Source organism: Emydura macquarii, unplaced genomic scaffold (genome assembly GCF_026122565.2).
Source record: "Emydura macquarii macquarii isolate MOO-44397 ecotype Brisbane River unplaced genomic scaffold, CSIRO-AGI_Emac_v2 contig_2636, whole genome shotgun sequence".
NCBI classification, from domain to species: Eukaryota; Metazoa; Chordata; order Testudines; family Chelidae; genus Emydura; species Emydura macquarii.
In genome coordinates this window covers 35,920,687-35,948,556 of record NW_027132773.1, presented here as the reverse complement: position 1 = coordinate 35,948,556, position 27,870 = coordinate 35,920,687, and the positions used below count along the sequence as shown (strand labels likewise).

Here is a 27,870-nt window from a genome sequence, read left to right as displayed (position 1 = left end):
TTTCCATCCAGTTTTTACCCTGTCTGACTGTTTGAATTTGGTAATTTATCAAGGTCTCAGTATACCTTTGCAGCTAATCCTTTAACAATGTAATTGCTCTTGTTCTGTTTGTTCTCATGTTGTTTGGCAAGCCTGAAAATTTCTAATCTAAGATTGAAGAGTGAAAGAAAGTCAGCAAGTTTTACATTTTTGTCTTTAACACAGATTACTTTGATAGAACAAAAACTAAAGCCAGAAAATGTCATTTCCCTTTATTTGGGCTGGCTATCAACCATAACATCTTTCTGGGTCAAGATTTCAGCACTGGACACTCTATTCTGACAAATACTACCTTGGTCTTGCTGATTTATTGATGAGGCACATGGTAGATCTGTGCTAAAATATCCCAGTGATTTCCCAGGAGACACTGTGCACCAGTATGTAACTGGAATCAGTACAATTCAACATCAGACAAACCATGTTTGATGTCCTCACAGTGGGGAAAAAAGTCAACACGATGCTTCCAAAATGTCATCCCATTGCAATGTTGCTTGGAACCCACCTATCCCCTTCCTGGCATTGTCAGGACAATATCCTGCTGCGATGTCTCATGAAACACATCTGTAACGGAGGCGTGCTGGCAAAAGACCAGTCTCCATTTCATGTCTTTGGCTACCAGACATGGTCTATGGGTCAGCATCCAGTGACTCCAGTCCACTGTCTGAGATCAGCCTGCTGTGACACTACATCAGGGATGCTTATGCAGGTGAGGAGCTACTCGGGGCCGGGGCCGTGTTTTCTCACTTTGTGTGTATGTGGCACAGTGCGGATGCTGGCGATGGGCAGGGGTAGACGCCATAGCGTACAGCTGCAGCCCTCACCCACCAACCCACCCCCATCTTTGCAGTGTGACCAGGGGACAACACCAGCCTTTGAGGGGGGGGGGAGGCTCCTCTGGGCATGTTAAAAGGTGAGGAGTTGGCCCAATGAAATCTGGAGAGCCCTGGGACTCTGGGGGCAGGGAGCACTCGCGGTTGGACTCCACACTGCACTGGGCCCTGGAGGCAGGCGTGGGCCACAGAGCCGCAGCAGCCCTCCCTAGAGGGTCTAAGATTTCGAGGTTCTGTAGTTTTGAGGGAGGCTCATTTGCATAGCCACGCCCATTGTGGCAGGCCCTGCCTCCGAGAAGCGCCAGCAGGCCGCCTCCGCCAGGGGGGAGTGTTGTGCCCTGGCGCGGGGCTGAGGAAGTCAAGCAGGCTACGTAGCCCAGTCCTGTCGTCGTCGACTTCGTCCGCTGGCCCTGGGCCTAGTGCGCCTGCGCGAGTCCGTCCGCGCGTGGAGAGTGGAGACCTTGGTGGCCGAGTGGCTCGGACGGGAGGTTAAAGCTCGAGGCGGCCGGAAAAATGCAGAGCTGGAGCCGGGTCTGCTGCGCGCTCGCCCAGGTACCGGCCCGGCTCGCGCGGGCGGTTGGGGCGCGGGGGAGCGGCGCTGGGACTTGCGGGCCCGGCCTTGGGCCTGGGATACAGACACGGGCGGGGCACCGAGCTGCGGGAGCTTGTGGGCCCGATCCCCTCCCCCGCTAGCCCAGTGCGGACACGGGACCCGGGCTAGCGCCAGGCGTATGGGCGAGAGGGGGACGTAGGCCGCCGGCTCAGTGACAGTGACCCCTCCCGCGTCCCTGACCTTGTGTGTGTGTGTGGTGGGGGTGTGTGTGTGTGTGTGTGTGTGTGGACGGTGCCTTCGTCCTAGTGGCTGTGTGTGAGCCTGGGGCTGGGCACAGGGGATCCCGGCGCCTGTTCCCCCCACTGCCCGCCCCCCAGGTTTGAGCTGGGCACAGGGGATCCCGGCGCCTGTTCCCCCCACTTCTTGCCCTCAGTAGCCACTCTGCTCAGTTCAGGGTATCTCGGTGCCTGTTTCCCCGTCCCTGAGCTGGTCAAAGGAGGGGGGGGTGTATCGGTGCCTGTGCCCCCTGCTCCCCATACCATGAGCCGGGCAGAGGCTGCCTTGGTGGCTGCTACTTGTGTGTGGCCCTAAGAGCCTCTTGGGTGCCAACTGGCAAAGGGTTTGCTGTTGTGAAACAGCAACGCTTATCAGGTTGACAAACGCTCTATAAGTAGTAGTTTGCTGTCACAGTATTTATCTATAAAGAATGTCGCATGAGATCTTAAATGACAGCCAGGATCATACTGGTCCTTTATACTGTTGTGAACTTTATGTACTGATTATATTTTAAAAATTGTTTGTATACTGAAAATATGCCCTTATGGTTGGTGTTACTTCCAGCAGAGGTGAAATACTGGTTTTGCCAGACAAATGGGTGTATAGTCACATGTGTGCCTCAATTCATATCATAGGTAGATTAAGCAAAGTAAAACAAACACAGGAGCTACATTTGCTTTTTCAAGTCAGTTTTGTGAAGACAACTTGGTGCCAGCACACAGGAGATCAAACTGGATGGTAAGGAGGTAATCTGGAGTCGGGTCGAAACAATGAGTCTTTGAGAAGTATTTAGAGAATATCCATTCACTGAGAAAACCCCTTGAAGGGTGTGGGGATATTCATGAAAACTTGGTTCCTGGTTTTGCCTGAAAACCAAGAGCTCTGTCAAGGTCTGAATTCTTGGGATCAGATTTACTTTATTAAAGAGGAAAGGTAACCATTAAAAAGTGTAGACCTAGGATTATGTTTTATGCTTCGTTTCATGTGTGTAACCAGTTATGTTTCTACTTATTATCCTTTCTCAGTATGCTCTGAAATATATTTAAAGGACCTGATCCTGAGTTGTACCAGTCAGGTTGTGTCTACACTGACTCTTGGGGATAGCTTACCTGGTAATTACTGAGAGTGTCCAGTGATAGGCTGGATACTACAGGGAGCATTGCAAGGACTCAGCGGTTGGTACGTACCTAGTACTAGCCTGCACAGAAAGGGTGAGATCTGCGTAGACCTGAAAGTCAGTGCTTATAGGCCCAGATGCTGTTGGTTTCAGGGAGCTGAGCCACAGCAGTCTTAGACAAGGCTGCTTCATACTAAGGGCAGGTAGAGATGAGGTGCCTCACACCCTTGTGTACCCCTGAGGTGTGTCACACTGCGCCTCTTCCCCCCCAATGCTCTGAGTTGGAAAGACAGGATCTGGGCGCCTGCTGCTTGTGCCCCACCTCCCTCAGTGCCTGCTGTGTGTCCCTGACAGCCCCCTTTCTCTCTAAGTGCCCTGGTTTGAGCATATGTCCATGTCTGTAGCCTACTGGCTGTACACCCAACCTGAATGTCCTGTGCTGGGCATGGGGGTCTATATTCATATAGTCTGTTGTTTGGAGCCCTTTTCCATCAGCCAGTCCCATAATAGGGCTACTGTATGAGCCAGTTGGTTCATTACCCAGGAATTTATCCTAAAATGGGAGATCAGATTGTGTGTTTGTTTCTTTACCTAAATACACTCTTTGTAATTATCCTTTGGTTTGAATAAAAGCTGTCTTATCCTCTCCCCATATTTATAGATACTATGAATTAGATAAAATGAAATGTTGTTTATCCTATTTGGCAAATGAACTGTGAGTAAGGGGTATAATAACTGTTCTCTACCCGTTTCACATTCAGGAAATAACTGTGAAATGGAGCAATAAGATGGTGTATTTTTGAATTACCGTCCGAGTCCTTCCACAGAAAAACTTGAATTGGGATTTCATAATCTGTGCTGCCATTATTTAATATCCAATAATGCCTACTGTGTAGTAGGTGCTTTCCTAAAAGAAAAGGATAATCCCTGCTCTGAGCAGGAAGCATTATAAGGGCAGAGGATGAGGGAAGGAACAGCATATTAATAGAGTGATCAAAGGTATTGTTTAGCCATATATGGGAAATACGAGGTTTTGTTTTCCATAGAAATGACCATGCCAATTGCCCATCTAGTCTGCACTTCTTCTCCAACAGTGATCAGTACCAGATGCTCAGAGGAATTTTCAAGATACCATGTAGATAAGTTACAGAATAACCTGCCCATAGGGGTTGTTTCGTCTTAATCCCAGCAGTTAATGGCTGGATTGTGCTGTGAAGCAGGTTGGAGCCCTGTTGTGTTAGATGCTATGTATGCACATGGTAAAAGACTTTTTCAGGGCAGGAACTTTGACTAAGTGGACAAAACAAAGGTTGGAATGGAAACAAAGGCAAAGAAAGATTAAATGATTTGCTACAGGAAACACAGATGGTTAGTGGCTGAGCTAGAAACAGAACCTAGATTTTCTGCGTCCCACTTCAGTGCCCTATCCACTGTACCTCACTAATTCTTATATTTTAATGTATGTAATGTAATTGGATTTTCTAATGAAACACAGGCTTGTGAGAACTTGCTAAATCTTATAGTTACTTTCTTTATGGAGAAACTTGAACTTTTTCTCCCCCCTCTCTAGAGAAGCCATTTTAGTCGAATCCATCATGGCCTACAAGGGATTTGTGCAGTGTCACTGAGGACCTATGCTGACCAAGGTAAATTTTGATTGCTGTAAAATAGCATTCAAGAGAAAAAGTTGTATTTCAAATTAAGGCCCTAATTTTACAAGTAATTCTTCAGCCACAGGAGCCCACCCACATGGAGACCATTGCAGCATCAGGGTTGATAGTATGAAGTAATGTTCTGCAACATAAATATCAGGTGATGGCATGCAGTGGGTTATTGGCTTGACTATACTGATCATTTATACAAAATTATAGTTAGAGGTTAAATAAGATATGCCATTTTTCTTACACTGCACAAATGATTTGGAAGGGGTTGCTTTTGGGGAACACAAGTTAATCTTTCTTTGGCCTAGGAGCTAACTATGTAGACTCTGCTACAAACCCAGTTTCTTTTGATTATTGAGCATGAGATGTGTAACCTAACCCTGTTCTCGCACAGGCGATGTAAAGGTGTTAGTCTGTGGGTAGTCTCCTTATATTTTTAATATCTGTAATAATGCCACATTACATGTTCAAGACCTTTCTTGTAACAATTTTTTCAAAGGCAGTTAAACATAAATACAAATACCTTTGGCTAAATTCTGCAGAGATTTATAGCATATGCAATCCCAGAGTAGAATCAAAGAGTGCAGGGCAGACTAGAATTCAGCTCCTTTACCTTACTTTACAGTGCTTTTGCTCTCAGATCTGTAACAGTGGTGGTTTTTATTTACAGAACAAATACTCCCCAGGAACCAGTAAATTTTTTTGGTTCAGGAAGTTGCTTTCAGTATTTAAAATTTACGTCTAAATTCAGTGAACAGCACCATCATTTTTAAAAACTAGCGATTTATTCTCTCTCATTCTGTGAATAGTCAGTGTGTGGAACTATTCCAGAACATTGTAGGCTAGGTATTTCTATAGTAAAATTAGACTTAAATTACAGCAAGAAAAGTAACTTGAAAACATTTTAAAGTTTTATATTTTTTCTCTTAGCTGATGCTGACGTCACAGTTATTGGTTCTGGGCCTGGAGGATACGTGGCTGCTATCAAAGCAGCTCAACTTGGCTTTAAGGTAAGAGGTAACCTGTTCTTGATAAACCTGGTAATATAGCACTAATCCAGATAAATTCAATAGGGGTTCTTGGAACACTGGAAAGCTGAAGTTCCCTGTCCCATGGTGTGAGAGGCACACCTGCCTGTTTCCCTCCTCCAGACTATCCAGAAGTAATCCATTGCAACTTCCCAAGTATAAATATAGCCCTAGGGTTTTTTATTACAAAAGTCTCATGCACATAAATCATAACAAAACAAGCCCCAACACTATAATCCAAAATTCCCTTCAGCATAGTCTGATTAGTACATGCAACATACAGCCTTGGTGACCCCATCATGCCCCAGCTGTCCAGCACAGTCCACGCCAGCCCTTCGAACCGGTGTCTGCTTAAGACAAAGTAACTTAAATTAATCTATAGCATGGTCTAGTGGATACAGCACTGGATTGGACATGGGAAACCTGGGGTTCTACTCTCTCTTCTGCCACTGGCCTATCAAGTCATTTTGGGCAGGTCACACCCCCTATGAGTGCAACCCCAGTCTTCCCAGTGGGAACCCCAGCAGCCTCCTTGCTGGGAGCATCCTTTCTAGGGGAATATCCCTCACTCCTTCTGGCCCTCTCATGGTTCCTGTGGATCCAGCTCTCTGGCATTGAAGATGTCGGTGAGTAAGCTCCTCTGCTGCTCCTGCTTTCAGCTCTCTCCCGCCCTTGGCTCTGGCTCAGTGCCAGCAGGCAGCTCCTTCTGCTGCTCCTCCTGCCTTCAGACCTCTCCAGCCCTCTGACCCTGGCTCAGGGATGCCAGCCAGCAAACCCCTATTGCCATTATCCTGCTTCATCCTTCTCCCAGCTCCCAAATATAGTTTTCTGGCTAATGCCTTCCTTTTCCCAGGAGGGCCTGCAGAACTTTCCGCTCTCTGCAGACTCTCTCTACCAGGCATTTATCATCTGCTCTTCCATACAGAACTGAGTTTGTTCAGACTTACAGGGACTTCTCTCACTGGATCTCTTCCTGATCTTATATAGTCCCCAGATGGTTCCCTGCCCTCTTAATTAACCAAATGGGAACATCTGCTGTGGCACAAGGGAGCTGAACCTATTTCATTTCCAGGGGCAATTTGTAGCTTGGGACACCCACACTGTGAGGACTTGATTTCATTTCCAGATTAATACTAATACCTAACTCTTATATAGTGCTTTTCATCATAGATCTCAAAGTGCTTTACAGAGGTCAATAGCATTTTCCACCATTTTACAGATGGGGAAACTGAGGCACAGATAGGGGGCATGAGTTGCCCAAAATGACCCACTAGGCCAGTGGCGGAAGTGTGAATAGAACTCGGGTTACCCATGTCCAATCCAGTGCTGTTTTCACTAGACCACACTGTGCATTAATGTCTGTAACTTTGTTTTAAGCAGATGCTGACTGTAGAGGTACCATTTTTCATGTTGGTTTGTTAGTATCTTTTGCATGGAAATTAGTAAAATAAGTCATGGTTGATTTTTGTCACTTGGAGTTAAGGTCACCAAATTAACTTAATTTTAAATGAGAACTATGGGTTGGACTGAAACGGTAGTCGTTGAGAGGCGCACCAGCTAAATTTTAAATAAAATTAATTGAATTGGGGAAGAAAGCATATTTATAAAAGTAGTGAAGGGAATGCCAAGAGGAAAAGTAATTGTTTTCTCCCAAGTAAACAAAACTGCTGGGTTCTAATCAAAATCTATCAGCAACTTTTAGGCAATCTGCCAAAAAGCACCAGGTTGAGCAACAAATTCTTAGTGCCGAAATATCCTGAAAGTCTGTGAAATTGACTGGGAGAACTCTAGTAAAAATCATACCCAATTCTTACGTAGCACTTTTCAAATGTAAATGCAGGATTTCCTGGAACTCATCACAATATTCATTTATTCTGCAAAATGAAAACTGGTGGAAAGAGCATTGTTAGTGTGTTTGATCTAGGAAAGTAAAGTATTATCTGATGTATTGTGACATACTGTTCAAGGGCAATGAAAATGTGACCCTTTTTAGTTATGCCAAAGCTACTTAATACCAAAGTAAATGATTAAGTAACATGAATAAAGATGACTTGGGCTATATTAAATACATGGACTAAATGTTGGAGACGAGAATGAAGATAATTATCATAAGTGTAGCTTAGATGCATGAGCTTGGTCCTGTTATTCTCTCTGCCTCATTTGTATGTCCTTTTTGAATAAGGCTTTCATGTGATGTATCCTAATGTCTAAATGATGCAACACTAGTATACACTACTACAAGTGTTTCAAGGGACTTCTGTTCACTCTCTGAACAGAGGGGAGGAAATGAGCTTTTCTAGATCAATGAAAATATATTTTTCTAAAGATATTATTGTCACAGTTAAGGACAACTGCTCTGTATTTCCCCTCAGTAGTCCAGCAAAGGCACCCATTCTTAGGCTTTTAGCTCCCCAGCTGTTGCCTCTCTTGGGTGGAGACCTGTGTCTCACTCCCCTGTGACCACAGTATATCCAAGCTGCGCAGTTCCCTATCTTTGGGGTGTATTTCCCAGCAAAGACAGTCTGCCTAAACAGACCTGCTTGCTTTCTCTTCAGAGATTGATAACAGTGATTGCTGTAGAAGTTACCACACAGTTCTTTCTTAGCAAGCCTACTTTATTCTTAAGTAAACAGCATTACAGAAAAAACACATTAAAAACAATAAAAGAAGCTACATACATGCTAATAAGCTTACCAGGAATCACTCCACCTCTGGGGTTTCTTTGTGGTTACAAGTTCATCAGAGCTTCAGTTCAGAACAAGCACATAGTCTTGCGAGGCCTCGGTAAACCAAGTTCTTTTAATCCTCCTTGAAGGATTGGTGCCCTCTGTTGACCACGAGTCCTGTCTATTTGCTGGATCTGGAAGAAGCTCCTGAGTCAGTCTAAACTCAGGCTTTTTATAAAAAAATCTTTGTTTTGTGTAGGTCTCTGGAGAATCCTGTTTGAACTAGTGTATGCATATCTCCCCAGGGCGGGTGGCTTCAAAGATTGGTAACGGAGAAAGCTCATTAGTAGTCTCCCTCCCTTTTAGAGAAGGTACATACAATTCCACAATAACGCCTACACAATTGCATTTTTAAGTCATTGTACCCCAAAGGTGTTAACCCTAATTTCATTAAGGTTTGTTCAGGATATTACAGGGCATAGTCAGTGTGTCACAACTGCACGATTTCCACTTCATGAACATACCTTAATATGAGACTAGTGGAACTCCCTTAGTTCTTAAACCCTTTTGATTTTGTTTAATCCTGGCGGGCAGTGGCAGCAGAGCAGTGTGTTTTCCATGCCCTACTAGCTGTCCTGTTCTAACCCCACCCAAGTATAAATGCTGCCCCCTGAATGTTCTGCTTGGTTCCTTTTGTGACCACAGTCCCTGCAGCACAATATGCCTCATTGGCCATTGCTCCAGCTTTTCTGGATCCCAGAGATGCCTTGTTGTGTTGCCTTTAATATCCTTAAGCTTTCTAGGCAGGTCTGGTACAGTTGTTCTAAATATGAGTCCATTGCCTCGAGCACTCTGGCACCTGTCTCAGTTCTCCAGTACAGATGGTTCTGTTGCCTTGACCCTTTCTTTGTGTGTTGGTGGCCAGTACTCTGATATGACTGAGGTTTTTTGTTTGTTGATGTTTCCCAGCATTGATTCACCAGCACCTGAATTAAAGTGCTCAGCACTACCACTTTTATTAGGAGCCTCATCTGGTTCCTGCTCTATTGTTTTGATGCTAAATTTCTTCTTGTGGCTCTATGCCTACTTCTCTTTTGCTCCAGTGTTTTCTTTGAGACATTGATACATGATGAATTTTGTCACAGACCACTCAAAGGCTTCAAACCCGATCAGTGTGGTATAGCAACATTCAAGACCGACAGTCAGCTTTGCTGCATTGTCTGCCTCAGACTCATCTGTGGTGGTGTGCAAGGGTACTGGTATGGTTGGATGTGTTTCACTAAGCATTGAAGAAACATGTGGAGTGCCTCCAAGCCCTCCTTGAGTGATCCCGTGGGAGACGCCTCTAAGTCTGGCATAAGGAGGAACGGAGTTCTTTGAAGTTTAAACCCTTAAAGCAAAAACCTGAGTCAGCCAAACCCATTGCACCCCAACATTCAATGCTAAGTGCTACTTACATTGGCATTGATTCTGGTCCCTATTAAGCCCAGTGTGGTGGCTTTACCACTGAAGCACTATGTGCTATAGTTGAAGTAGAGGGTTCCAATAAGCACTGGCTTCTCATTGCACTATGTGAGGCCTTGGCATTTGTAGTTAATGGTACTGAGAAAAATGGCTCATTGGATGAGGCAGAATCTCCACATGAGAGAGAGGCAAGAGGTGCCAAAAGGGAGCCAGTAGCTCCTTAAGACAGCCACTCAAAGCTGTTGAATGCAGTAGGGCAATCCATGTGTTTGATGGAGGATAGGAGGAACCCGTGACTCTGGTTATCAGCATATGCTCTGTGATCTTGTCTGGTCACTCCTGATCCTTTGTGAGACTGCTGTAAAGCCCACAATACCACCTTTGGGGTATTTCTTTTCCCTGTGTCTGCCAGGGTAGGAATTCTTGGTGTAGTGGGAGTGTTTGTGCTGAGGCTGATGCTCATACTTTGGTGTCTATGCTCAAAGCAGGAAATTCTGACCTTGACACTGGCACTTCGTGCACTGGCATGCCATCACTGGTTCTTATCAAAGTGCTTACAACACTCAAAGTCTTACCGTAGCCTAGTGATTTCCAGCCACTTGGCTAAGGGCACGTTTGCAGTTAGGATGATGAGGGCTGCTGTTTGGATTCAAATGAGTCAGAGAAGTCATTGGATGCCAAACACATCACTGTGCAGGAGCACCAAGACAGTGATTCTGCGTAGGAGAATTCTACTTTTCCCCAATCCTTGCAGAAGTTGTACAAGACAGCTACATCTAATTGAAGCTGATCAAAGAATCTACAAGGACCATAGCTTAGAGGCATCTTGGTCAGGAAACCTTATACAGCAGGGTTACCATGCCTTTGCCTCCTGTTTTGGGCCAGCCCATGAATAATGCGCTTCTGAGTGCAGTTGCTATAGTCTTGAAGGTGGCTGAATAAAAATATCCGCTTCAAAACATGGTGTCAGTAAGTTCCTATTCTAGGCCTTTTAGCAGCTCTTCAATATCAGCTTCAGGAGTGGTTTTGGTCTTCACACCTAAAACAGAAAAGATCAATCAGTGATTATGCTACTAAATAATCAGAGAAAAGGACTTAAACTTTAATTTACAGTTTTAGTCATTTTTATGCTAACATCTCATTTGCTTTGGTACAAAATGAACAATTTAGGGAAATGATTGAAGCACTTGACTTCACCTGGATGTTCTCCTCCAGACAGATTTAAACTTCCAGTTCTCAAACTGAAGGAGTCCTGTGTTGAACTCTGTGTGCTCCAGAACTTGTTTCCAATGAAGGAGAGGCCATACTTTCTTGTTTCCAAGAAAAGTTTTGTTTTCTTTCAAGATGTCCCTTGTTTTTTTGTTACCCAATTTTTGTGCAGGATGTTGTCCGTGACTGATGCCTTTCTGGAGACTTGAATGTTGTCTGATGTTGGATTTTGAAGAGCTGTCTCTTCTATCCATTCTCCCTTCCTCCCTGTTTAAACAGTTGGCATTGGCCTTGTTGCAGCTCGGAGCAGCTTTATTTTCATTTTTCTTTTGGGATATCCCTGGAATGTCTCTTGAGAAGTGAGAGTCCTGCCAGATGATATTTTTAGAGAGGGAAAAATTACTTGCCTTGTAATTGTTTCTCTCAAGATGCAGAAGATCATTTGGTAAGATTCACTCACCAATCCATTCCCTTCAGTGTTTGAGGTTACCTCTTTTTTGTTGTCTTTGCCTAATTCACCTTGTTTTTCATTTTTCTGAGGCATATTTTGATCATATGTCATTCTAGTTCAAGGTGATCATCATTCAGGGAGCTTTAACTCCTGTTCCATTGAAAAAACGTACTGGAACACTTGAAGGGGAGAGCAGTGTTTATGCTTTTATACAAGTATAACTGGTGAAAGAGGGGAACCTGGTTCTCACTCTACCCTGCTGCCATTGCCCAAAGAGTGTTTGTTTAAAAAAAGAAAAGAGTGAGTTAAGAGCTAGGGGAGTTCAAATCAATCTCCAGATAAATCCAGGAATTAGAATCCTGCACAATATCTTGTGAGAAGAAGAATGACAAGATAAGTAATTTCCCTTTGTCATTGTTATTCATTGAGATGTTCAAATCTTCTTTTAGCAAATAAGAACGTATTATGTCTATAAAAGTGTTTTCTCTGCTTCTATTCTAGACTGTTTGTGTGGAGAAAAATGAAACGTTGGGTGGAACCTGTTTGAATGTTGGCTGCATTCCTTCCAAGGCAAGTGTGCATTTATCTCTAGTTTGTATCATGTTTTCATTGTGGATTTATTACATAATGATGCAGTGTGAAGAGACAGGAGTAAATCCTCAGATAGTGTAAATTGTCATAGCTCCATTGACTAGAATGGAAAAAGAAGGGGAAAGGATAGCATACACAAGGAGAGAGGAACAGATTGATTTCACAATGCCAATGAGCTGACAAGATCATGGTATTAATCAATTAAACACAATCAAGTCTCTTGTACTAGAAACACTAAGATTACCACAGACAATCAATTCTTTAAACCCCTAGCATGAGTCAATTTACTCTGAAAGGCCTTGCAGCATTAAGTCAAAGATGGTCATATGCTGTTCCTGCATTTAATAAATGGCTGAGCCATTTACAGTTCATAGTCACTTAGAGTCACATTGATAATCATTTCTGTTCTCTCATTGGCTTGTTTTTTTGCTTAAAAAAGAAAAACATCATTACAGGCTCCCATCTGAACCATTTTTTTAAAACCCTCTTGGTTGGGAGGAATGTCTCTAGGGAGGTTTTTTTTTTTTTTTTTTTTTTTTTTGTTTTGTTTTTTTTTATGGAATGTAAACCCAAACTCCTAAGCACGTGCAGTCATTAAATACCCGTTTGCATTCCTGGTGTTAAGTGTTTTTTTGGACAGATTTCCAATCTGGGTAATTATATTTTACCTACTTAAATTCCCCTTGACGTTTCAATTGAACACAGTCTTCTTTGCTCCTGATTTAAACTATGGTGCAGAAATGTTGCTGTGTGCTGTTGAAAGAGCTGTTGTTTCAGTGGTGAATGAAGTGACCTCTATGTAGAATTTGCCTATTTAAGTTTGCCTTGTAAAGTATTTGGGGATCTTTCAGTATCAGAGGCTGCCGCTGGGGAGCTATAGTTATGAGGTTAGCTCTGTAATTGATACCTTGCTTCTCCATTTACAGGAATGGGATAACGGTTGTGAAGTGGGATTTATGTCCAGCTTCTGGGCCTTCTCCTGAGGCAATTTGTCATTGCCCTGTGTAATAGGGAGTGCTGGATAGCAAATAAGTTGTAGATCCAAACTGCCAGACTGACTGCAACACAGAGCATGTGCAATATTTTTCTTTACAAGCTGTATTCACAGCATGCAAGTGATAATAGACATAATGATAAACTGTCTCTCACTGTTTCAAATTCAAGTTTTACTAAATCTCCAGGTTAACGCATTCATAGATATCCATTAATATCTAAATAAAAGTTTGCACTGCTTTGTGATATTCATCTTCTTGAGCAAAAAGGTACATTGAAGGGCTCAGTGAATGTAAAGTTCAGTAGAAAAAGAATTCTAATATAAATACAAAATTAAAAAATAGATGTACCAGTGAGTCAGTTGAGCATTCTTAGTGACAATCTCCAGTAAAGGTAATAGCTTAACTCAGTACAATTTAGTGGAAAACTTTCCAGGCATCTGTTACAGATCAGATTTAGCAGTGAATAGTATTGGGAAATGAACTTTAGGATCTTATTAGGGAGCTTTCACTCCTTTATGTCCTGAATTTATCCTCATTTAAGGTTTTTATGTACATGCTGTTTGAACCTCACAGCTAAACTTTGATGCCATCCACAGTTTATTTTTGAACAAGGAGAAGGAAGATCTGTTGTTAAAGCAAGAGAATAGTCTTTCCTCATTAAGGCAATAGGAAGTTATTAAATCTTCTCCCAAAATCCAATCACGGTAAAAGTGTTGGTGTGTATTGTTTATGGGTTATCTAATATGTAATTATTTCCTTTGTAATCGCTAAAGCCTTGTACAGTGGTGGTACACCTGAGTGTAATTTCTAAGTAGTCATACATTTAAAAAAACACTTGGGTAAAAGTGTTAGTTTTGCACATTGGTGCTCCTAACATTTGTCTGATTCACAAAAACATGATTATCTCAGCCTAACAAACTGTAGTTTTACTCAGAATATATATAAACTGTATTATGATCACAAATATAAATTATGTATTTTTGAGGTTCATTTGTGGCCTCCTGTAATCTGTTTTCTAGACTATGGCATTCTGCAGATTTTTTACTCCTTTGCCATGTTGCAGATACAATGAAGTACAAACAGTATCATCCTCTTGCTTTCCACTTCAGAATACAGTTTAGAATTGCCTTTGTCATCAGAAGAACTATTCTGATTTACTTTTTTAACTGTCTGTTTCCTGCTCTTCCTCCAAGTTTTTCTACATCCTCATGTTTCTTGTCAGATGTAAGATTGTGTGGTAGGGCAGAGAACAAGATAATTTTCTTCTGTAGCTCTTTCTCTCTGGGACATCCTAATTGTGTCTGTCTCGAAGCTCCATATTATTGTAACTCTTAAATGAAAAACCTACTGGGACAAATTCATGCCTGGTCTAACTCTCTTAAAGTTAGTAAAATTAAATCAGGTTTGATTTGGCTTTTCTTTCCCTCTTTTAATTGTCTTAATTTTGCTCTCCCCCTGCTTGCTGTTCAACTTTGTAACTGTGTTTAATGCGAAAGAATTCTGGAAAATGGCCTGTGTAAAATATACCTACATAAAATTGCGTCTTACATGCAGTAGAAATGTATTTTTTAAATTTGAATACCAGGTTTTCTTAGTGATAATGGTGAGTGTTTATTGAAAATTAGTGTTAAAATACTTTTTGCTGATACTGAAATGAACAGTGATCTCAACCAGTTGAACTTTTAGTATGATATGCTCTGATTCTATTCTAAATGAATTCTGTTTTTTTGTGTGGTAGGCTTTGCTGAACAACTCACATCTATATCATTTGGCCCATGGAAAGGATTTTGCTAGTAGAGGAATTGAAAGTGAGTATGCAGTATAAGTTAGTGGTATTGTAAACACATATGGTTTTGTACAATGCCTTCTAAATGTGCGAATTTTTGATCACTTTAACTGTTTGAATAGGTAGTAGGAAAATCTATCAGGTTTACAAAATCAACTGGAATGTTAGACTTGTTTCTATTCCTTGAAACCAGCTTGTAGGATAGTTGCTACATAGAATGTTTGTTTCATTTGTTGCTGCAACCAAATGGAACTGGCTTCCAGCCATATTTGAAAAATATAAGATTTTTTATACTTTGATGGCTGAATGCTGTCTTTAGCCCATTTAGTGGGGTCATTCAGCACATCTTACTGTCACACACAGAACTCATTTGTTTTCAGATAACCTTTAAGTTAAGAGATCTTTAAAAACACTAAAATACAAGGAAAAATAAAGACGTATCAAAAAATTATAGTTACAGGACTCCACTTGAATTTAGAGAAGATGATGGAGCAGAAAAGTGGTGCCGTAAAGTCCTTAACAGGTGGAATTGCCCATTTGTTTAAACAGAACAAGGTTAGTTTGTGCTGTGTGCCTGTCATTTTTTTAGGGTAAAATTTCTCCTTTTCTGTGACTGCTTTTCACCTCATAGATGAATTAGAATGGCTAATAATCCATCAGCAATGGTGGAGCTCGACTGTTTCACTTTTGAGAAGACTTGCTTGTCTGCAGTTCACTATTTTTATGTTCTTGTTTTTTCCTTTTCTTAAAAGAAGCAGCGCGTCAAATTATTTTTCAGTTTGTAACGTAGTGATAGCAAGGTTAGTTCATTAGTGGAGAGTGCATGCTTCACTAGAGATATAGTGAGTGAGATTCAAGCTATTTAGGTTGTAAAATATGCATTAATTTAAATTCTGAAAGTTTGTATTTACTAAATTCTCATTTATAAAGGTCGTACATGTGCCTGGGTTTGGAAAAATAACTGGCAAAAACCAAGTCACAGCAACCAAAGAAGATGGCAGCACTCAGATTATCAATACAAAGAATATCCTCATAGCCACAGGTTCAGAAGTTGCTCCCTTCCCTGGAATTACGGTATGATTTAAATAGTAACCTGTAATGATATTGTGTTATTACTGGTTGTCCTTGAGTAATAGTCTCCTGTAGCTTATTAGTTATTGCTGTGAGATCAGGGCCCAGGCATAATTTTTTCGGGCCCAGTACAAACTTTTAACATGGGTGACCTCCGGTAATGGGGGGTTGCAGCCGGGGTTGGGTCCCCCAGGGCCTTCGGGCCTTGGTAAAGTGTACCCTTTCCCCTGTGGGGGCCCTGTGTGAGAGAGAGATTTTAGGCAGTGTCAGTTTTATGTACAGTATATAGAAGATCTGTGTAAACTTCCTTCTTGGGGAGGAAAACAGGTTTTCTCCTTTGTTCATTCTTAGATTGATGAAGACACTATCGTATCATCAACTGGTGCACTCTCCCTGAAACAAGTCCCTGTAAAGATGGTTGTCATTGGTGCAGGTGTCATTGGTGTGGAATTGGTAAGAGGCTTATTTATACAATTTATGCTTCCAGTATATAAAGAAACAGGCTGTGATCATTTGGCATAGATGGATCTGGAACTACACATGTCAATCTGTACACTGTTAGTATTTAATAGGGGACTATATAGCTGAGGGGATTTTTAATGAGAACGCGCCTTTCCTTTCCAAAACACTGGTTAGATATCCCTGTGGCAGTGATCAAGAGTTATGATCTGATGGCTAATTGGTAGTCTATATGAAAAGCTTGGTTGCAGTACATTTCTCAGTGGACAAGCATCCATGTTATTAAAGCTACTGTAACTTGTTGGCAGTCTCAGCAGGGAGTTGAGGGTATTGGATGAACATAAAGGATGAAGTACATTCTTGCCTACAGAGGCCTCTCAGTTCAGTGCTGTGGGGAAGCTTGCACTGCATTTGCTCCTGCTGTACCTGCTCTGTACGTTAATAAAGAACTTCAAACTATAGGGCTGTCATTTGAGCACCTTTAGAAGCACATACACATTTGCGGCATTTAACATCAGGAAATCTTGTTGATATGATACCCAGTGTTATGTTTATCACAGCTAACAACTAATGGAGTAACATTTTGGGACTGAAAGAGGCCATACAGGTCTGTCTCCTTCCTTCTTCTTTCTCCCCCTGTACCTCCCCATCCCCCACGTAGATCTAACATTTTAAAAATATATCCATTGGTCTTATAAAATTATCTTGAAAATTTGGTCAGATCAGGCCAGTCCAGGCACAAAATCTACTTGCCAGTCTATTAGCTAGATTTTAATGGGGAGAAAAACAGCAATATTTTACTTTACCTATGAAGTGTATGTATGTGAGGGGAAGATTTGCTTAAGACATAGTTTTTCAATCTGCCATACGCATACCCCTGGGGGTATGTGAGACACAGGCAGGGGGTACGTGGCAAAAAACCCAGTGAAGGGAGGCGAGCGGCAGCTGCTGACTTCTGGGGAAGCCAGGTGGCAGACACCTACTTCCTGCCTGGTCCCATCTCCCAGCTGGGAGGCAGGTGGCAGCTGGCGGCTTCCTGCCCAGGCCCACCTCCTAGCTGGGATGTTGGATGGTGGTGGCCGCCACTGGCTCTTTGGGATGCCGGGTGGTGGTGGCTCATCTCCCGGCTCTGAGCTGAGAGACAGCCTCCTGCTCCCCTGCTTGAAGGTGGGCAGCAGCTGCCTGCCTGCATCCCCAGGTCCCAGCCTGTGTGGAAGCTTCCTCCGCCCCAGGTTGGCCAGGTGGCAGCTCCCCTCCCTGACTCAAAGCCCGGTGCCCAGAAGGCCAAGCGGAGAGCTTGTCCAGTCATGGAGCCGGGCTCTACCCGCAAGCTTACTTGTCAATTTCACTGCTCTAGTTGTGCAGTAAAATTGACAACTATGACAGCCCCAGATTTTACCAGTTTAAAAATGTGAAGAGGGGCCCACACAGTGTGATTTGCCCCAAGCCCGCACCCCCCTAGGGACGGCCAACTGGAGCACTGCTATCTACTCTGGTGGGCTGCTAGTGCCTGCTCATACCTCACAAGTTCCCGCCTGTGTGAGGAGAACACCACTTGACCCCACCATCAAGGCATATTAATTGACTGGCGTTGACCTTTGCACCTATATGGAGGAAGGGGAGGAGGAAGGAGGGAAGAAATAGCAATGGGTTTTGTGGTCTGCCACAGACACACAGCACTGCAGAACTCTGCTTTACAAGAAATACAATCGTCCAGCAGTAAAGGGGAAAAAGATCGTATTTCTCAGAGTGGAAAATTGAGTGTTGGGGTACTTACTAAAATTTTCAGAAGTTAGGTGGTACTTGCTACTTAAAAGGTTGAGAAACACTGGCTTAAGACGAGTAGGTTTTGCAGGAGTGATGTTAATGGTGGTAGCTGTTGCTTTTTGAATTGCTTATCCACCTTTTCGAGCAGTGACTTTGACGAGTTCTCTTACATAAAATTAAAGCTAACTGGCATTGTTTTGACTCTGCTGTAGTGGTACTAATGGAACACTAGATTTTGTTTCATTTAGGTTTTTTGGGCTACATTCTGATTTCTGGATTCTAAATATTTTTAGAACTATAATCTAATTATTTTAATAGATATCTACTTACAACATTTAATTCTATTGCCAAGGCAAGTAATGAGCTATATATACAGTGTGCACAGCTATTCTACGTAGAAACCATCTTATGTTATTGAGTGTTTTCCCTTCACCATTCCTGTGCCCCAACTTTTGCCAGTTTTTGTTTCATACACCATTTGCCTCTTGTCAACCTAGACCATAAGATCTTTGGGATAAGGACTGTCTTTTTATTACAAATTTGTACAGCACCTAGAACAACAAGGTCACAGTCCCTGTTACTGTAAAACAAATAATCTAATAACTCTATCTGGGAATATGTGTGTATGTGCACATATCATGTTTATCACCACTGTAGTGTCCTGATGAGGGCTTTGTTATGCTAGTCATTGCCCTATCCCAAAGAATTTACCGTCTAAGCCATAAGTATTAACCTGTGGAAGATTGCAGATTCTCTTTAAAAGGTTGTTTAAAAATAAATAAATAAATAAATAATAATGGTTTATTTTATTGACTGCAGGGTTCAGTTTGGCAGCGTCTTGGTGCAGATGTGACAGCTGTTGAGTTCTTGGGCCATGTTGGTGGAATGGGTATTGATATGGAGATATCTAAAAACTTTCAGCGTATCCTTCAGAAACAAGGACTCAAATTTAAACTAAATACCAAGGTTACTGGTGCCACCAAGAGGCCAGATGGAAAGATTGATGTTTCGTAAGTGCTTAACATAGGAAATACAGAAATCGTGTATATTTCTCTACCAGAAATCTAACTAAAAATACAGCTTTAGGTTTTGGGTATAATTTACTGTATAAATAAAACGACAAACAATCACAGTGGGACTTGAGTCTCAACATAACTACATTCAAAGCTAAGGCTGAAATTGTACCCCAACTCATTTAGTTGTTGCAGCGCACCTGGGAATATAAAATTACATCATTTTTTGGAACCCCAGTATCAGAGCGAATGCCAGAATGCATGATTGAAAGATGCAGTTTCAGTCCGAACTGTGAACACCTTACAGCAGTGGCTCTCAATCTTTCTAGACTACTGTACCGCTTTCAGGTGTCTGATTTGTCTTGCGTACCCCCAAGTTTCACCTCACTTAAAAACTACTTGCTTACAAAATCAGACATAAAAATACAAAACTGTCACAGTATGCTATTACAGAAAAATTGCTTACTTTCTCATATTTACCATATAATTATAAAATAAATCAATTGGAATATAAATATTGTGCTTACGTTTCAATTAATAGTAGTATATAGAGCAGAATAAACAAGTCATTGTCTGTATGAAATTTTAGTTTGTACTGACTTCACTAGTGCTTTTTATGTAGCCTGTTGTAAAATTAGGCAAATATGTTGATGAATTGATGTACCCTCTGGAAGACTTCTGCATACCTCCAGAGGTACATGTATCCCTGGTTGAGAAACATGGCCTTACAGTTCGTAGATTTAAATTTGGCCCTTATTTACCTGATCCTACAGTCCCTTTGCAGGCAAGACTCCCATTGACTTCAATTTGAAGAATTGCCGGGGTAAAGATGTTGGTGTTTTAATGACGTTAATAGTAAAAACAAAATCTAAACCTCACCTTTGCTGGAAGACTTTCCCACTGATACACCATCAAAATAAATACTTTTATTCTTCAGAGAATACATCTCCATGAATCTATTAATTCTTAATCCTTTGTTATCTGGTGTCGGTATAAGGGTTATCTTGTCTGTTACCAATTTTTTGGAGACAAGACGAGGTACATGGAGCACTCCAGAATAGAAATTAGGTAAATTACCCAGTAGTTCATTTTCATAACTAAACTGGAACCCACAGAAGAGATTTCCAATAGAAATGCTGATATGCATACATACAGAACAGATACTTCATTAAAAAAATCCACTTAGATGCTTTACTTGTGTTTTCAGGTTTTCTCCCTGTATTGTGTTCGAATACCAAGGAAATTTAACATGAAATATGAGTTTTAATGTCTTCAGAATTTGTCTGCTTCTGTCCCATCTAGTCAAAATTTTGTCTGACAATATAACTCTTACTACATAATTTTCCATTGCAAGCACTAGTGATTTTAGATGATTGTGAATTCAGGTGTGTGAAGGAACAAAAGGAGAAAACAATCCTTTTTTTTCTTTAAAAAAAAAGAAAAGTAGTACTGGTTTATTGATGAACAGGAAAAATAAACCATTACATTGAGTGTCCAAATAATTCAGTGTACACAGAAATTGCACTTTGTACACTTGTCAATAACAAATATAGAAATAAAACAGCATAACCTTGTCCTTAGTTCAGAAGAGATAGAACTGACCATATGAAAGAAAATAATCTATTGTGCATGGATACCACAGAAGCACTCAGATACAGCAGGGAGCAGCTTAATGATCTACTACATTAAAAAAAGTGTAACTCATAATAATGTAGTAGTAATGCTTTATAGATTTCTGATACTAGATGAACTCTTGAAAAGATCTTGAGATCCCTGCCATCTGCAACTGTGGGCTATCTAAACACAATCATCTTTCAATAGAGTGATTTCAAGCATTTCCACAATACTGTCTAACTTTAGAGGTACAAATGCTGTGGCTACTGTTTCAGTATTTGTAGTATAAAAACAGGATCCTGGATAAAATATTACTCAAGTAATTGTGTAAATTTTATAAAACTAACAGTTTGTGCTTTAGTATATCACTTAATGGTAACGAGATTTTAGTATGAAGTGAACTTAAACTACAAGTACCATTTTGATATTTTTAAGTGTACTATACTTTGAAATAGTTTCTTGCATTTTGTTGAGACCTTTTAATGTCTGTTCCTCTTAACTGCTATCTCTATATTTAGCTATTAGTCAAAGAAGTTACCAGGTCTCAGTTATATTTTACATCTTCATGTTTTCTTGTAAATAGTGTCTGTTGACAGTTACTTTTTTTTCTATCCTTCAGTATTGAAGCAGCTGCTGGTGGGAAGGCAGAAGTAATCACTTGTGATGTATTACTCGTTTGCATTGGTCGACGTCCTTTCACTCAGAACCTAGGTCTGGAAGATCTTGGAATTGAACTTGATAACAAGGGTAGAATCCCAGTCAATACCAGATTCCAAACCAAAATTCCCAAGTAAGCAAGATGTTTAAAATAATTTTCAATAGTTTTCAGTTAGTCACATTTTTCTTCACATATCCCTAGTAAAGATAACAGATCTTCTTTAATAAACTTTTTTTTTTTTAATCTAAAAAAATACTACTTTTCATTTTTAATAGTAGCTGAATATAGTTTAACTTTTTTAAGGAAAATTCAAATTTACTCTTCAAAGTATATTGCTACCTTATTTGCCAAAGCAGGCAGAGTAGTATTTGGGATATGGCCTCTAGTTTTCTCTTGGGTTAAATCAGCTCATATATGAAAACTAAAAATTCCTAAATTACAGAAAAGCTATTTGAAAAAAATGTAAGTGTTAATCTGTAGAAAATAGCTATTGAGCTCAAATTGGAGGGCTAATCTAGTAAATTAAGTACAGAAGCAACGCATGTTGAGTAATTTCATCTATTGTTAGGCTTTCTTTTTACAGGTATGTTTAAACTACAATGTATTTTATATAATATATCTAAAATTCTACATATGTACTTTTTAAGCAGCAGTGTTTTGCTTTGTTTCATTTGTCTCCTAGCATCTATGCTATTGGTGATGTAGTTGCTGGGCCGATGCTGGCTCACAAAGCTGAGGACGAAGGCATTCTTTGTGTTGAGGGGATGGCTGGAGGTGCAGTTCACATTGACTATAACTGTGTGCCCTCAGTGATTTACACACACCCTGAAGTTGCCTGGGTTGGCAAATCAGAGGAGCAATTGAAAGAAGAGGTAGTGTCTGGTTTCTCTTTAGATCATACTGCTTTGGGGTCTTGGATAAATTTAAGCTAAATGCATTTATAGGTTGTGGCTGCTCTGTATCATCATAGATATGTATTCCAAGAAAAATATCATGTACTCTGTCAATGCTCTTATTTAATAAGGCTGGTATCACAGCATCAAACAGGGTTGAGTCATTGTGAAAGTTCACCCATTAGCAATGCATTATTAAATAGTTTTTAATTGGTGATATTCATCTTGCCTTGTTGCCAATGTTGTGTAAAACAGATGCAATTCATAACCTAGGGGAAAACTCTTCACAGTTTACAACAAGCTTTTAGTCTGAAGAAACTTTTTGTGGCATGTTCTGCGGTTGGTTTTATCACAAGTGTGCAGGGGGATATGTGCTACTACTGAGCTGTGCATTTGGCAGGTGTGTAAGATGCAACTGCATGCGTGGTTCAATGCACACTATGCCTGGCATACTGAATCTTTATCTGCACAGTCATTGGATGACAGAAAAGTGTGTGTTAGGGGAAGAGTCTGCAAGTGCATATTGCAGTAGTGCAGACAAGGGCTTAGTCAAGTGCCATCAAAATGGGATCTGCTGCAGACCTTGTCTTGGAAAGCCACTACTCCTGGTGAAAGTGGGAGTACAGCTGGCCCTGTGATCATCATCATGGATAGTAAATCATGCCACACCAAAATATGTCTTCTTGCAGTCTCCCTGTTGCTTTCCAAATGCACAGTCTCTGCCCCCATGCATGATTGACTTTGTTCAGGCCTGCAAATGTAAGAGTGTACTGTCTAGCTGGGAATACCAGATTGTTGGGAGATTGTGGGGTTGGTTTGTTTTTTGATAAATTGGGGTCTATAAAACACTTCTTTGCAGTAAGAAAACATTTGACTTGAAATCATCACCCATTCTAATGATTTACATCCAAATTAGTGGTTTCTCTTTAATGATTGTTTCCAAACATGAAGCAACAATTTAAGAGTTCTAAACTGGTCTCTTGTGAGAGAGAATTCAAATGGTACTGAATGTCTTTAGTTATGTCCAAAGTAAGAGGGAGTAGTTACTCTTTACGGTTTACACTAATGAACTTCTATTCTTGAGTCATGTTTTGTCTAGTACTGGTAGCAGATGTTAACATTTGTGAATGTTTTATGAATGGCGAGCAATGTAAATAGTACAATCTAATAATTGTTGGTTGGGATGGAGCTAACCAAGGGTTTACATTAGTCAAATAGGCCAATGTAAGCTACAGTTTCAAATGAAAAGTGACGTATACCTCAGTATGTGAATGTGTACAAATATAATTTATGCAGAGTATATTAGATTGTAAACACCTTAGAAAAGGAACTGTCTCCTGCTATATGTTTGAACAGTGCCTAGCACAATAAAACCTCCACCCACTCGTGCAATATAAACATTCAGAAGTCCTTTGTACACTATTTGTTTCTGCAGTACATTGTAAATTGTGTTAGTGACCCATACGTATATTCTGTAGGGGACAGAGTACAAAATTGGAAAGTTTCCGTTTGCTGCTAACAGCAGAGCCAAGACTAATGCTGACACAGATGGCTTGGTGAAGATACTTAGCCAGAAATCAACTGACAGGATGCTGGGTGCTCACATTCTAGGCGCAGTGAGTATTGTAAAAGATGGAAATATCTTTCTGCATTTCTCAGCCCTAAAGATGATTTACAAATGAAGAATTGTATCTTTTTGTATATCTGAAAAATATTAATCTTGTCAGGTTTTGAGAAGCAGAGGTGCCCTTCAAAAAAAAAAAAAAAAAAATTCAGGGAAGCTTTGAGTCTCTTGAAGTGACTGTGTTTAGTATTTATTTTCCATGCTTTATTAAATCTGATTAGACCATTTTCCATTAACCATTTTCTGGGCAAGGAAGGCTGGATGCCACTGCTTCTGGGCTTAGTCAATACTTCTCCTTGCATCTTCAGGAGGGGGTGGTACAGAGCAATGTGAAGTGATGATCCATGCCATGGAAACTGAGCTAGCATCTCAAACAATGGTAACCGAGAGCAGCATGGGTCAGAATGACATTTATTTTGCCTTACTGGCAATTTGCATACAATTGGTGTATTCTTCACTACAGCCACCAATATCGAAAACCAGTTTTTGTTGGTATGTACTCTTGCATCCTGTCATTCTGGTGTGAATTATAGCAGTCCAAGGTAGTCAATGTATAGAACAGTGCAATTATGTTTATCCTTTATTTCATAGCTGTACAGTACTATGTAGTTGTGACAGGTGTGGGCAGTCATTGACTAAATTAACCAGATGCTAATACTTGACACTGCTGAATGTGATTAGTTTTTTAGCAAAAGGCAAAGCTTACAGGCAACAGCCTATGAATCAGCCAGTTAGTAAGTTAAAAAAGCTTGTGCATAGTTTACATGTCTTTGCAGTTGTATAGTTTGTACTAATTATACGTGTGTTACTTACAGGGTGCTGGGGAGATGGTTAATGAAGCTGCTCTTGCTATGGAGTATGGAGCATCATGTGAAGATATAGCCAGAGTTTGCCATGCCCATCCAGTAAGTTGGCATTAAGTAATTTATCATTCTGTAATTTTTTTTTCTGAGTGTTTGGCGTGTAGCATATACAGTCACATAGGAGTTAAATACTTGTCCCCTCATTCTGTTCTCATGACTTTTACCTTTGTTTTTGCTTCCTACAGACGGTGTCAGAAGCCTTCAGGGAAGCAAACCTAGCAGCATCTTTTGGCAAAGCTATCAACTTCTAAAATGCAAGCTCAGTCGTTTGTACATACATTGCACATTTCTTCTGAAAACGGACGGTTGGCTTATGCAGAAGACTGGGTCTTGAGTATTTCTAGGACTGAATTAAGTGAATTTCTTTTGTTTAAACATCAAATATTTAAACATGTCGGATTTGGAACAAGTGGAATTATCCAGTCACTGTATATTAATACATTTAGAGATTTGTGCATTATGGGTCTTTCAGAAAACAAGCTTAAGAGGCAACATTAAAAAAAACACAACGTTTTACTACTGCAGAGCGTAATCAAGCACACTGGCCAAAACTCATGGCTAATGCCCTTCATACCTGGTCTGTTTCTCTTTGGAATACTAATATTCCAGTGGAATATTGGCACTTAAAAAATGCCACTGTCACTTCCGCACAAAGATGTGGTATTAACAATTTTTCTGAAATGCAGAAACCAAACCTTTTGGTTACTTTTATCTAGCAGAGTTGGGATTACTTGGATGAGGTTACTTACTGTAGGTGACTTGAAGTTTACTTTTTATTTGTAGAAAGCAAGTTTGGCAGTGTTGGGACCCTGTATCTCCATGTATCATGTTTTCATATTGAAAACACGTCGGTAAATTTCTACTTTAACATGCAAAAAAAATCAAGTAGTTATGGAGAAATGAAAGTTTATTGGTGGAAAATTAACTGGATGTTATTGCCAATTAATCTTATAAATCTGCTCATTTCTAGGGAATTTCCATCATTCAGAGACAGTTAAATTATCTTGAAATGCTTTAAAAACACAAGTTTGTGGAAGACTAAGCAGCATTAACTCTAAGTGCAATGGCACACTAGACAAAAATGGGGTTAGGCATCTCTCTACTCTTTCCAAGCATACTGACTGCAGTGCTGCCATGTCAGTTCCTCAGCAGATTCTAGGGTGCTTTTTTCCCTGCCTCTTCTTCTCTCTCTGCATTTCTCTGTTCTCTCCTCTATGCCTCAGTATCTCTTTTTCTGCAGCAGGAATGTTTCATACCTGAAAGGGCTGCAGCCTTTCATGAATAAATGCTTCTATGTTGGCTGGGGAATTCAAGTCTTTGTAGGCAGGCTTTATAGAGAGCTTGATATAGAAGGGTTAGTTTCTTTTATTAAGTTCTTGAGTTCCTCTCTGCAGCTAACTCCATGCACTCCTTTTCATGGTTCCCTTAGTTCTTGTCTCCACTGAGGATTTTCTGCAATTCTCCAATCATTGCTCTAGTACAGGCTGAGCTTCACCGGTACTAGTGCAAACTAGATCCGTATTTTGACCACTGTCATCACAACTGGTCTAGTGCTGCTCTACTCTTGGAGAAATTATGGAAGCATTTCTGTAGACCGACATGTAATTCACGTGCCTGTCTATGTCTGAAACCAGCCCAGCTCCTGTGTGCAGGGGATGGACGATTGCTGTGTATGAATGAATAAAATGCACAAATGAATGACAATTTAAATTTGTAATGCTTATCACTGTGGACTGCTGCTGCAGTTTGCACAATGAAATTGTGTGAGGGGAAACCGCCCAAGTGTAGCAACTTGTTACTTTTCTTTTGTTTTCCCTGGGGACTTCATTCCTTCATTTATTTGGCTCTTAATGTTTTGTTCTGCTCCCAAAGCATACATTTGATAGGTCCTGGTCAGATGCAATCATTGCTCCTAAACCCTAATGGGAAGCAACATGCTCAGTTAATGCTTTTTTTTTTTTTTTTTTTTTTTTAAGTTGCACTAGAGCCGCTCAGCTTTGTTTGCTTGATGAGATACTTGGTAGCTGTATCCTCCAACTTTTTTATAACTATTGATCTCTGTATCAATCTGTTATGTATGTTGAACAATGGAAATATAATCAGCATTTGGCTACTCAGTATTTTTAGGAAACTAAACAATAGCAAAACCCTCAAATTAATATGCTTTTCTGTCTCTTCTTACCTGTCTTCAGTATGTACAGAGGTGGATTGAGGCCAGGGCCCTTTTGAACGTGTCTCAGTTGGCTGAATGCACCCATGAGTGCCCTTTTGAACCTGTCTGAGCTGGCTGAATGCACCCGAGTTGGTGAGAGAGCCAGAATCTACATGGGTTTACATGGAGGTGATAGCAAGGCGTACCTGAGGGAAGCGAAGATGAAGTATGTGTTGTGAACTGGGGGAGGAAGATCTAGGACACCTGGAGTGGAAAAAGCCTTACGTTTGGTGGATCCAGGACACATTTACTTCTAATTCCACCTCTGCCTTTTGGATAAATGCTTTGGGGTGTTCCTCTGGCATATTGCAAACTTTCTGTGTGTTTCTTCTGTAGAATGCCTGCTGTCTACTTACTAGAGCTGGCCAAATAATTGGAAACTTTTTCACAAATAGTTGTAAAAAACTCATGCTGCTTTTTTTTTAATTAAGGACTGTATACCCATTTGAACACCAGGGTGAATTTTTCCACAAATTTCATCTTGTTTTTGTCAAAACAGAAAATGTAGGAAATTGACTAGCTCTACTACTTACTGAAGTGTTTGGAGGTCTGGTTCTCCCTCTCTAAATAAATAAAATTCAAGCCCTCAAATCCCATTTATATTATTCTTCTCTCTCTTTACCATTCTCCTCCCCCCAACTACTCTAACAAAGGAATATGTGTAAAGGGTAGAGAACTAAAATGAGGGTACTCAGAACCATATCTAAATGAACAACTGACTGCAGGTAAGTTTCGATGTTAGTCTATATGTTCCTGCACTGTTCTAACAAATGCCCGATGTTGGCAGAAGATTAAACTCTGTGAACTTGATACATATAGCAGTGCAATCTGCAGGGATTTTTGTAGGTATCCAACTTAAATGGGAATCAAGGTTGGGGTAAAACCTCTTTATCTGAACTTATTTTTCCTGCCAAACTTCATTTTTATTTCAGTGCCATACAGTGGAGGTCTTGAGTCAAATTGATTTCACCATTAGTCAAGGCATTAGTGAGTGAAGCATAGTATGTCTTGACTACCAAAACATGTAGTG

General features: G+C 40.7%; 1 protein-coding gene across 2 annotated transcripts; it reads left to right on the top strand.

Annotated features, from left to right (window-relative positions):
• The first annotated feature begins 1,281 nt into the window (after window positions 1–1,281).
• Window positions 1,282–27,431, top strand: DLD (dihydrolipoamide dehydrogenase). Of its 2 annotated transcripts, XM_067564436.1 has the most exons (15): window positions 1,282–1,421; window positions 4,386–4,461; window positions 5,407–5,486; window positions 11,796–11,864; window positions 14,619–14,688; window positions 15,121–15,221; window positions 15,597–15,740; window positions 16,089–16,190; window positions 18,783–18,973; window positions 21,210–21,380; window positions 21,931–22,120; window positions 23,620–23,757; window positions 24,581–24,670; window positions 24,814–24,882; window positions 26,821–27,431. In XM_067564436.1, the coding sequence occupies exons 1-14, from the start codon at window positions 1,383–1,385 to the stop codon at window positions 24,877–24,879; spliced, it is 1,527 nt and encodes a 508-aa protein (XP_067420537.1). In that variant the 5' UTR covers window positions 1,282–1,382; the 3' UTR covers window positions 24,880–24,882; window positions 26,821–27,431. The 2 variants fall into 2 exon arrangements, with proteins under 2 accessions (XP_067420537.1, XP_067420536.1); XM_067564435.1 differs by having other exon boundaries at window positions 24,814–27,431.
• Window positions 27,432–27,870: the final 439 nt, after the last annotated feature.